This window comes from Portunus trituberculatus, chromosome 7 (genome assembly GCF_017591435.1).
Source record: "Portunus trituberculatus isolate SZX2019 chromosome 7, ASM1759143v1, whole genome shotgun sequence".
Classification (NCBI taxonomy): Eukaryota; Metazoa; Arthropoda; class Malacostraca; order Decapoda; family Portunidae; genus Portunus; species Portunus trituberculatus.
The window spans coordinates 2,889,915-2,901,543 of record NC_059261.1 but is presented as its reverse complement, the minus strand read 5'-3'; the positions used below and the strand labels follow the sequence as shown (position 1 = coordinate 2,901,543).

The window sequence follows — 11,629 nt, the reverse complement described above, 5'->3', positions numbered from 1 at the left end:
TGATCTGTGGTTGTTGAGGGAACAGGAAAACACTAAAGACAGCAGGGTGCTCCATGAACAGTGACATGCGGAACGACGCGGCACGGCGCGGGGCAGGCATCACTGCAGGCTGCGCCTCACACCTCACGCTGGTGCTGGTAGCTGAGTCACCCTCGGGGATGTCCACACTGCTCGGGGAAATGTCCGTGGGCACTAGTGGATGTGTGGCGAGATGTGCTGTGCAATATTGCTGCTGCACTGTCTTGATGTGCAGAGAGCATTGAGTGCCCACATTGCACAGGTGGTCGGGAGTTAGTCTGTTACAGGCTGTAACAGCCTACATAAATGTATCAGTAACCAAGAATACAGTTTTTAAAGATTGTGCAGCTCTTATTTTCCAGAAGTCCTTCACGCCTCCTGACGGCAGCGTCCGAGGAAGGCGACGCCCGCTGATACTGACACACCACGCACACCTCAACACTCACCCGACACACACGCCTTCATACCAATCAGTCTCATTCATTTGATAAGCAAAGGATTTTTCCTGTGTGTGTGTGTGTGTGTGTGTGTGTAATTCACTGTTTGATCTGCTGCAGTCTCTGACGAGACAGCCAGACGTTACCCTACGGAACGAGCTCAGAGCTCATTATTTCCGATCTTGGGATAGGCCTGAGACCAGGCACTCACCACACACCGGGACAACAAGGTCACAACTCCTCGATTTACATCCCGTACCTACTCACGGCTAGGTGAACAGGCGCTACACGTGAAAGGAGACACACCCAAATATCTCCACCCGGCCGGGGAATCGAACCCCGGTCCTCTGGCTTGTGAAGCCAGCGCTCTAACCACTGAGCTACCGGGCGTGTGTGTGTGTGTGTGTGTGCGCGCACGACTTGCTCTACTGCCTGCCGTTGTGTGTGTGTGTGTGTGTGTGTGTTATATAACTCTTTGCCGTAGTTGAAAAATATATAAAAAATCTCCACTTGGTAACTTTATTTGTTTACCCCGTAACCATGGTAACCGTTCCTTCATTTCCTGTGGCAGTACACATTACATCCACACAGCGGGTATATGACAACCACAACAGTCCTGACATAGACACCACATGTTTCATGTGCTGTTACCGAGCTGCCACACTCTAAAACCACCCCTGCACATTGGGAGGTCAAGGTGAAGCTGGCAGCTCACCAATATTGCCAATTGTGCGGCGCCGACAGTCCCGACACTAAAGCCGCTGTGCCGACCCACTACACTGAGGCTGTGATGGCCCTGCACGCCACTATGTCAAGCCCGCCCCACCCGCTGCTATTCAAGGGAATAAACCACCACTGGGAGGCACGGTAGGAAACCCACTCCACTCTGCCTCCACCACGGGCCTGACGCCGAGTGACAGGAGCGTACTTCTATGCCCTGGCAATACTGGCCGGCACTGTGTATCCTGTGACACGAGCAAGGTAATGCTGACAGTGTCCGAAATATAAGCAACAAAAGAGTGCCATAGCAACCACATAGAAGAGAAAGAGAGGACAGTAGAGGCAAACACCTGACTGAAAATGGAAATACTTGAAACGCAAAATAACAGACAATAATATATCAGAGACTTTTGGGCAGTGGGGTACGTTAGGCAGCCTTCGTAAGGTTTTCAAGAATTCCCTCGTAACTTGTTACTGCCACACACGTTAAAAAAGAAAAAAATAGCGCTTTGTTGAGCTTGCAAGAGTGGGATTATGGCTGATGTGTGTGTACAGGGACCATGACAGCCTTAAACAGTCACAAACCAAACTTTCAAACTGTGACCTGGCATGTGGAGGCAGCCTGGTCCTCCCTAAACAGACATGAGGAGTAATGAATCTGTGGTGTTTCCCTGGCATGTCACCACCTCTGCTCGTAAGATATTGATTAATTTAAAATCTGTTCGTATCTGTATGTGCTGACAGTGGCTTGTGACTGCATGTGATTGCTTCTCCATACTCAAGGCTGAGCTATTTAGAAATGCTTAGAGCTATCATCAGGGAAGCCTTTAGGATGATTCTCTCTCTCTCTCTCTCTCTCTCTCTCTCTCTCTCTCTCTCTCTCTCTCTCTCTCTCTTAACAATCATTAGAATAACCTATGAAAATTTCCACTAGAGCCTGTTAATTTATTCCTGAAATCATTAAAAAATCTTGAAAACACCAGCAACTTTCAGTAAGGACTATTAAATCATGGATGGAATCCTACAAACATGCTTGAGAAGCCTCACTATCTGCTTCTAGAATTTGTTGAACCAGTCAAACAATACCACCCTTGAAATCCCAACAATTCCTATTAGACTTTATTGAACTATTTCAGCTGTTAATGTGAAATATTACTTAAATGTTGATCTTTCTGGGGCTCTTTTTTTTAAGGACTGTAACCTCAGTGTACTCTTTTTCCCATATAAATTTTGCTATTTTTGGCCAGTGTCCTTGCAGCAAAAGAGAGTGGGTGATGATATTCAGTAAAGTCAAAGTAACCTGTTTGCATTCATAAAGAATACAAGGTGAAGTGATGACATTGAGGGAAGGCATGGCATGGTAACTTGCTTGATGTTCTATTTCAGGAGAATGGAATGCTGGAGGAAGGACATTGAGCTGTCGAGTGTGGTGGTGCAGTGCAACAGTCTGGTGTCGGTGCTGGAGGGCTGCCTGGGACCCTATGGGAAGGCAGTCCTCCTAGAAAAGGCTGGCTGTGTCATCATCACCAAGGATGGGATGGAGCTTCTGTCCCACCTGGAGGTATGCGACCCCCTGGTGAGTGTGGTGGTGCAGGGGGCACTGGACCACACCAGGGTGCTCGGGGACGGCTGCAAGGCCACGCTCTTCCTGCTGCACCGCCTCCTCAGCTCCCTGGACACTCACGTCCCGCAAAGCTCCGGCACCATGCAAGGGATCAGAAGACAGAAACTCATACAGATTGTGCAGCAGATAAGGTGCCAGGTGCTGGGTGTGGTGCAAAGAGATGTCATCAAATATGGTGCTCAGGTGTATCCTCTGAACAGCTTTGAGGTGTTTTCTCACCTGCTACACACCTCTGCTGAGGACTATTTTATAACTAAGTTTTCAAAACTCATTGCTAGAAATCTTGCAAAACTTTTTTCTTCCTACATTTCTTGTGTATGTAGCAGTAGTAGAGAACTTGTGAAACTGATCAAAGATTTAGCAATAAAAGCTCACACTGCAGTTGTTGAGATCTATCACATGCCACTGATGATGTCACATGTGCTTCATGGTTTTGTGGTCACCAGAAACTTCCGCTACCTACACAAAGGTATGAAATTCAACAAGGTTTGCTGTGTCTGGTGGTCTATCAACCTGGAGGAGGAGGAGGGCCTGCCCAGAGCCACCATAGAGACCAGCCTCAGGGAGATACTGGTTGGGGGCATCCTGATAAAGAGAAATTTGGTTGAGCGAAGCCTGTCCCACTTGTCGGCACTTGGGACGGAGCTGGTGTTCTCCTCACTCCACTTCCCTGACTGGGCAGTGTCTCTGTGCGCCAAGTATGGCATGTCCCTGCTGGACTCCGTGGACAGGGACGAGTGGAACTTTTTATTGGAGCGGCTGGGTGTGCTTCCCATCATGGAGGAGAGGGATGTACACCCTGATGTGCAGAGGAGCATAGACAAGATAGAGCCTCTGAACCTTGGCACATGCAGGTTCATGCAGCTGAGTGGCCTTGGTGTGCACCAGATACTGCTCTGTGGTCCTACACAGGCACAGTGCAAACAGTTTTCAGGATGTTTTCTTCAGTTCTTTAGGTACCTCAGTTCCTGGGTAGCAGACTGTGTGGATTTTTGTCAGAGTAGTGACATATATACATGTGATGGTGCTGCTGCTGCTGGCTGCAGGGACAGTTTTTCTCCTCCCTTCAGCCCTGATGAGCTTCCCCAGTGTGAACTGTCTCCAGTGCTGAGTGAGGCCCAATCTTCAGCTCCCCCTAGCCCAACCGCTGTGGCAATGTTCTTCACAATACCACATGGGGGCTATGTGGAGCTGCTGTCTAAATACCTGGTGTCAGAAAACATTTCAGTGGACATAAAGAACACCATTACAAAGTCTGTTGTTCTGGATGTTTTCAATGAGTTGCCAAACCTGTTATACAGGAAGTCTCAGTTTTCTCAAAAGAGTTATGTTGAATTTCAAACCAAACTATTTAGTAATTTTACAGAACTGAGGAATAATAACCAAATGATGTTGTCACACATGCTAAAAGACAACAAGTTCAGAGGATACCAAAACCCATTCTTGCTTTTCAAACTCTTAAACTGTGTGCTGCACTTAGCAGAGTATCTCCTGAGAATTGAGTGCATTGTTCCTGCCAAACAAAGAATTTCACAGCGGGCTAGACACTGCAGCAGTGACAGTGACAGTGAATAGACCATCTGAGTCACCAGGAACAGCAACAACACACACAACCAGTCACCCTCCACTGCCATGGAGTTTCCACTTTGACAAACAACGACCGTACTCCCTACCAACACCAACCTTCACCCAACACTTCACACCACCAAGACAAACCTTGCCCACCACACATCTCTTCCAGATGTAACCTATATGTAGTCGCTGAATGGAGTTTTACATCTGGACTGTGTACTGTTTGACAATATACTGCCTTTTTACTTATTATTATTAAGACTGGTTTTCTAACATGAACTCTGAAAATGTTGTGTACTTTTGACATGTTGGAATTTGAGGAGAGCACTGCAGCCAGCAAGGAGGGCCATTGTGTTACATGAATGTGTGGGTCCTTGCTCCTGGGAACACCTGCTGCTCCTGTAAACATTGAACCATACACACAGGAAGGAAGAGTGTTTCAGCCTCAGGACATGGACATAATTAAGCATGCACACAACTGTAATGCAATTTAGAATAATAAAAATGTCTTTCATTTCACACACACAGTTCAATTTCATTTCAGACTTTGACACTTTTTTTTAACCAAAGAAATTACAGGCATTTGTTATAATAAATTTTTACTTTTTTTTCACTTGCCAAAGAAATTGCAAGCATTTGTTATAATATTATTATTGATCACGATGGGTATTTGTGTGAGGTAAGTTTATGCTTTAGTAAGCTTTGTTAGGTTAGGTTAGGTTGACATCTTTTTCCTAATTCAACTTTCACTATTATATTGATCTGAACAAACTAATTATGAGAGCATCCTTGGACACCAAACAACTTTTAGAGCATTTTCAACACTAACCAGTACATCTTGCAACAAGCCAGTCACTGTTGGCCAATCATTAGAATGCAGACAAAACCTTTTGAACCTCGGCAACCCTCAATAACGCCTATCATCTATCAATCATTTCACTGTTATATGCAACACTTCACAACACTAAAATGTTATGCATGGAATCTTCACCAACATCTACAAGAAAAGAAATAGCTAAAGAAGACATATTGTAATTTCTGCCCAGTACAGTGTTCTGAAGTGGCTAATGAACACAAAAAAAAAGTGTTAGAAATTAAGGAAGAAAGTGCCATATGGCTGTGAAAGAGTTAAATCATTATCAGAACTTACATTAGAGTTAAACTATATCACTATAGGTTAATCAAGTCTCCCATTAACCTTAACCAAATTCCATGGCAACATTCTTGAAAGCCTCATGCAGCATCTTCCAATAGTCTTTTTAGAACAGTATTTGCTAATCTGGACGAAAATTTAAGGATTTCAAGGATAAGAAAAATTATTGTGGTATTAGTTTTCTTAGGTATACTAGATATAATAAAGATACATATCAATATTTGTGTTATACATATCTTTATTAATGGCTATGTACGCTAATTTTAGTTGAAAACAAATACAAATTAACAAAAATTATGCCACAATTGCAGTGTACGATTGTCTTAAGTGATGACTGTGTATGACAATTTTGGGTCGAAATATGAACATGTGAATTGGCTTGATGGAAAAAAAAAAAAAAAAGTTAGGAACGGCAGAGTTATAAACAATTGGGTGAGAGCCGTAATAAAGTTTGAGATGGTAGTTTCTAATTTGCAATATGCACACTGCACAGCTACTGATACGACAAGGTTGACTCTACGTACGTAAGTTACGTTCTTCCTTGTTGCCTTTCAAATTAGTTTTGAATCAAGAATGATATAGACCTCATGTACTTTTCTTTATTTTTTTATTAATTTATTCTTTTACTTTACAAGTATATAACTGCATACTAAAACTGTAATAAAATCAAGGCCCTGAGTTTTGGTACCTGCTGGTACACTAATCATTACATTGCTTGGGAATGTCAAAATAAAACTCTACAAACATATTTCCTACCATACAACCATTTTTTTTTATTGCTGAATCTCACCTTCATACAGCAGACCGGTAAAAGAGTTAATATAAAACAAAGTAAAGTGAAGTGGTGCATGTTCTTTTACTTTTTAGATGACTATATCACTACCTGCTGTACGTCAGACGCGCCGCTCTCTGCCTCTCTCCCGCCACCACTGGCTCTCAGTTGTCTGCTGGCTGGTGGCTGTGGTAAAGCAAATTTTGTAGCGGACCCGTGATTGCCCTGTTAAAAGTCACCTAGGCTCTAGCAGTGAAGCGTGAGGGAGGCGGGGAGAGTGACGGAGAGACAGAGAGTTTTCAAGGCCCGTTCGGAAGCCCTTCTCCCCGTACCTCCATTTTTAATAGGGTCTAGTTGAAGTGACTGGTGGTTCAGGGTGTTTTATGCTTCAAGTGACAGATTAGCAACATTTCTACATTGTGAACAGAAAAAAATGACTGGAAAGCCGGGCTAATTATCTATAGTGAGAGCAAAACATCAGTCACTAAGATTGTTCTCTACGGACTGTGCATTGGTAACTCCCAACTACTACTGTTGCTGCTGCTGCTGCTAGCTCTACCGCCCACCTGCTGTACGCTTCCTTGCAAACCATGAACGTGTAGCAGTCTAGTCATCTCATAATGCGTGTAATATAATCTCAACGAACCCAGGGAGACTTGACGTTTAAAGCCTGCAAAATAGTTTTAGAGAATATGGGAGAAAGAAAACTGAAATGTAGGAGGATGCGTAGGGGTAACTAATGTAAAGGCTGTTTTCTTTTGACCAGTCCTTAGTGGATGTATCAAAGATATTTTTGGAGGGTTTTCATGAATGTAACGCTAGTTTAACAGGCTCTCGTGTGTTTTTTGTATTAGTGATCGAAAGTTATTGGAATTATGTGAGTCTGGTAATAATAGAAAATCTTATTTATTAGCTAAAATAATCACAGTGACATCTTTCAGAAACAGCCTTGATAAGAGATACATGCCTTGAAGAACTCCCATAACCTTAACAATGGATATCGCACTGGCTGTGGCTGAGGAGTCCAACTTAAAGGAGCTGCTGTGGGAGAGTGCACTCATTAAAAAAGTGAAGGAGCATCCACAGCTTTATGACTTCAACCACAAGGACTATAAAGAGGCTCTAAGGAGCAACCATACGTGGATCTCTGTCGCTGAGCAGCTGGGAATGCCTGGCCGCTGGAAGATCTGCAAGGAAAAGTGGCGCGCTCTCCGAGATACGTATGTGAGGAAAAGAAAGGGTTTCCTGATGGGAAAGGACAGAGGCAAGTGGCCGCGGTGGAAGTTCTTCGATCAAATGAACTTCCTGCATACATATATCTGCCACAGACCCGATAGAGAACAGGCACCACATGGACTCAGGTATCATCTCTCTCTCTCTCTCTCTCTCTTCGAACAGCATATTTCAACCCATCATGTATGTATTGCTTTTTTTCATTACTCAGAGCAAAGTTACTCTGTGTGATTCCATGTATACTGTGTACCTCATCAGCTACCTAATACACACTAGCGTACTCGTATAACTTAGAAGCTTTCACTGTTACAGCATACACTGGGAGGACGGCAAAAGTGACTGTGACAGTAACGACGAGTCATCACCGCCACACGAAACAGAAAAAGAATCCGGGATAATCTTCGAGGATGTCAATATTAAGAGAGAAGAGGAGGAGGAGGAGGAGGAAGAGGATGAGAGTGTGAGGGTAACTAAAAGAGCTCGCCTCTCTAACAACCTCTCCACCATGCAGGAAGAAAACATGAGGTAAGATCTTCATGGATTTAGTAGTTTGCATTGATGTATATGTTATGCTGTTTGTATTTTGAAAAGCGTCTAAGTTTGAGTATTAATTAGGAGACCAAGGGGATGACCAGTGCATGGGATGAACTTCAGGAAAAAGCCACAAAAATTACTCTTAAACTGTACAAGTCAAGGTAAAATAAGGACAATAACCCTTTCACTGCTTTGTGGCACATGTTTCCTTAATTCCAAACCACTTTGAAACTTCTACAATTACAGAATATCAACTTTTCATTGAGCTTCTCTCTTGTAGATATAAAAGTTCATAGTCTCTTTCTAGTGGTTTAGTTTTTTCTTTTATTTATTTCTTTTATTTTTGTTTGATATATTTTGTATTTATTTATTTATTTATTTGTTTATTTATTTATTATTATTTTTTTTTTTATAAGAAGTAGAAGTCTGGCCAAGGGCAACAAAAACTATAAAATAAAAAAGCTCATTTAGATGCCAATGAAATGCGGTCTCCAGTTTCACATTACAGTTGAATAAAACAAATAATCTCTATGGCCTTGAAGAATAGTCGTGAGAGAACAGTGTTTGAGTAAAAGCCTATATATATGTTACCCTACATGAGATAGTTTTCAGTCTCTCTCTCTCTCTCTCTCTCTCTCTCTCTCTCTCTCTCTCTCTCTCTCTCTCTCTCTCTCTCTCCTAGTGACAGATAAGCAAATTAAATAATTAAATAAACACTTGAGCACCTAGTTAGTCATCTCTTGCCTTGGAAAGTGGTGTTTGAGTAAAACCCTCTATATGATCCTATAGATGTTTTAGGGTGTTTTTTTGCATTTCTAGTGAGATTAACAAAGATTTTTACATTATTAACAAGATAAGCACGCACTCTTGAGAATCTGTTAAGTCATGTCTGTGTCCTTGGAAAGTAATGTTTGAGTTAAAGCTTGTATTTTATCCTACAGGAGATGGTTTTTATGGTGTTTTACAGAACTAGAGACAGATTAACAATTTCTAGATTAGTAACAAGGTAAAGACTCTTGAGCACATAGTATGTCATCTCTGTGGCCTAGAAAAGTAGTGTTTGAGTGAAAGTCTGTGTGTTATCCTACAGCAGATGATTTTGAAGTTTATTAATCTTTTTTTTTTTTTCATTTCTAGTGACAAAATTAACAAAATTTATACATTAATAACAAGATGAACACTCTTGAGAAACTAGCAGATTGTCTTTGTTGCCTTGAAAGTAGTCATGGTGAGAGAACAGTGTCTCTGAATAAGTGCCTGTGTGTGTGTGTGTGTGTGTGTTACCCTACAGGAATTCTGCATTGGAAGACTTTGATGCAGAAATATCGCGCGAGACAGACCCTCTTTCCTTCACTGAAGACGGGCAGACCATAAAGGAAGAATTGGAGTGGGGAGATGAGGAAATGGATGAAGAGGACCAGAGTTTAATAAAGGAAGAAGCAGCAGTGACATCTCCAACAGAATCTCCAACGCCACCACCAAAACCACTACCACCACCACCACCACCACTAGCACTGGCAGATAATAAGAGACCAATGGTAGTACAATTTAAACTACCTGGAGGTAAATCCGTCCCTGCAACATTCTTCTCTGAGGCAAACACGGAGTTGATAAGTAAGTTGTCATGGAGAATGTGAAGGCAAGGAATGATGCAGGATAAAGTGCCTTAGGCTCAGTCATTAACATATTGTGCCTCCCTCAGTCATCTTTTATTTTTCTTTTCTTTTCTTTTCTTTTTTATGTAAGAGGAGAAATCTATGACCAGCAACAAAAAAGATTAAACAGAAAGGCTCACTTAGATGCCAGTCTTAAGCCAGTCTGAGACTGTTAGCCAAGATGGGATAAATGTCTTGACACCTGTCTCTCTGATCTGAGTCCATTAGTTGTCATTCTGTAATCAGACTTGCTAGATCAGAGGACTTCAAGGAAAATAGAGAAGAATTACATACGATAGGTTACTTGACTTTTGTTCTTGACTATATTTATAATTTCAGAACTAAATAAGTAATGCTAGTTTTACATAATATATATATATATATATATATATATATATATATATATATATATATATATATATATATATATATATATATATATATTTTTTTTTTTTTTTACCGTATAAGACTGCCTTATGTGTACAATTAACCTAATATCATTGATGAATTCACTTAAGGAAAGTATGTTATATTTATTCAGATTAATATTATTATTATTATTAATGTTAATTTTCAGAATATTTAGATAAATACATGATCATGGAAAGCTTCAGTTCATTATACTGTCTTGCAGGTAGAAAAGTGGGAATGATCATGCCCAAACCCATGAGTGCTGTCCCCATCAAGATCAAGACAGTGTCAAGCAACCAGATGAGATCCTCTGGCTTCACACCTTTAGTGTCATCCCCTTCCTTTGCAAACTCCCAGCAGACACCCAACATACCCATCCTGAAGGAAAACCTCAAGCAAACCAGCAGTCACAAACCCCTACAGTCTCCAGCCTGTGCCCTGACCCAGTTCCTGAAGCAGCAGAAGGAAGTGCATCTGAAGAGGGTTTGCTGGAGGATGAGGAGGAGCTGTTTGGCAGGTACATAGCAGCTGCCATTAGGAAACTTACCCGCAAATCCCAATCCCGTGCCAAGATGCTGATCCAACAAGTTCTCTATAAGATGGAGGAGTTCGACAGAGACAATGAAGTGAATGGCAAGGACCCTGGTGTGGCTGACAGTAGGGAGAAGTGAAAGTGCTAAGTTGTAGACTTGTGGCTGGCAGTGAGGAAATGTGAAGATGTTTGTGCCAGTTAACAAGGATCTCTGAGGGTGCTGGCTGCTTCCTTAGGGGGGGTTCTGGCTGAATGTTAAACACACATGAACTAAAGGAAAAGGTGGGTAGTAAGATTGCACTAAAGAAGGAACATTCAGCAGTGCATGACAAAAATACTGTTATATTTGAATTTACTGCTCAAAATGTGTCTATGTATGCAAGCAAAACACATAAAAATATTTTTCTTAATTTCTCAGTTTCTGCAGTGCCTTTCTGTACTTGGCAAAGAATTCATGTTGAGTCTTGTGAAGTCTTCACCACATTATCATCCCTTTAAAATCTGAGTGGCTCTTTGAAACATGTTAAAACATTCTATTCCAACTTGAAAACATAAAAACAAAATACTTTTAGACAATTTTAGTAGACAACACAAAGTTCATTGATTTAAGAGCGGCACACAAGAAATGTCAACCCCATGTATAGGTCTGGTCTCAGTCTAAATAAGCATACAAGATATCCATCAAGATTCATAGTTAAATCTTTCTATTCCAACTTGAAAACTTCCACTTTGTTATGGTTTGCTGAACTTTGTGCTAAAGAAAGTTCAGCTAGTCATGCATAGAGCAGCCTGATTAATAAGGGGTCAATCAGAGTGAGAGAACAACTCTGTCACTAATTGCTTTGCAGTGGTTACCAAGGATCACATGTAAGGTGAGACAGTGGCCTAGTGGTTAAGGTGGTGAGCGTGGGATCAGGCAGACATCCACGCGTAGGTTCAAATCTCACCACATACCAGTTTGAAGCTAT

The 11,629-nt window shown here is 41.7% G+C and overlaps 2 protein-coding genes across 7 annotated transcripts in view; both read left to right on the top strand.

Annotated features, from left to right (window-relative positions):
* LOC123520759 (Bardet-Biedl syndrome 10 protein homolog) overlaps positions 1 to 4,896 on the top strand; it is a 7,075-nt gene extending 2,179 nt beyond the window's left edge. For 2 of the 5 annotated variants that reach the window (XM_045283323.1, XM_045283360.1), the window contains one exon: positions 2,562 to 4,896. In XM_045283323.1, the coding sequence (XP_045139258.1) occupies positions 2,562 to 4,374 (1,813 nt within the window). In that variant the 3' untranslated portion in view covers positions 4,375 to 4,896. Of the gene's footprint in view, positions 1 to 929; positions 1,870 to 2,561 lie in introns of those variants that run through there. The other 3 variants (XM_045283332.1, XM_045283352.1, XM_045283341.1) reach the window with 3 other exon arrangements.
* A 1,484-nt stretch (positions 4,897 to 6,380) lies between these two features.
* LOC123520851 lies at positions 6,381 to 11,071 on the top strand. 2 transcript variants are annotated; one of them, XM_045283493.1, is made up of 5 exons: positions 6,381 to 6,487; positions 7,238 to 7,657; positions 7,842 to 8,054; positions 9,355 to 9,677; positions 10,353 to 11,071. In XM_045283493.1, the coding sequence occupies exons 2-5, from the start codon at positions 7,290 to 7,292 to the stop codon at positions 10,652 to 10,654; spliced, it is 1,206 nt and encodes a 401-aa protein (XP_045139428.1). In that variant the 5' UTR covers positions 6,381 to 6,487; positions 7,238 to 7,289; the 3' UTR covers positions 10,655 to 11,071. The 2 variants fall into 2 exon arrangements, with proteins under 2 accessions (XP_045139428.1, XP_045139436.1); XM_045283501.1 differs by having other exon boundaries at positions 6,422 to 6,810.
* The last annotated feature ends 558 nt before the right edge of the window (positions 11,072 to 11,629 follow it).

What these genes read in the sequence shown, in the direction of transcription:
- LOC123520851 (XM_045283493.1), top strand. Translation starts at nt 7,290, where the DNA reads ATGGATATCGCACTGGCTGTGGCTGAGGAGTCCAACTTAAAGGAGCTG. An exon ending in CAGGCACCACATGGACTCAG is followed by an intron (nt 7,658 to 7,841) that starts GTATCATCTCTC and finishes TCACTGTTACAG; the next exon opens with CATACACTGGGAGGACGGCA. An exon ending in ATGCAGGAAGAAAACATGAG is followed by an intron (nt 8,055 to 9,354) that starts GTAAGATCTTCA and finishes GTTACCCTACAG; the next exon opens with GAATTCTGCATTGGAAGACT.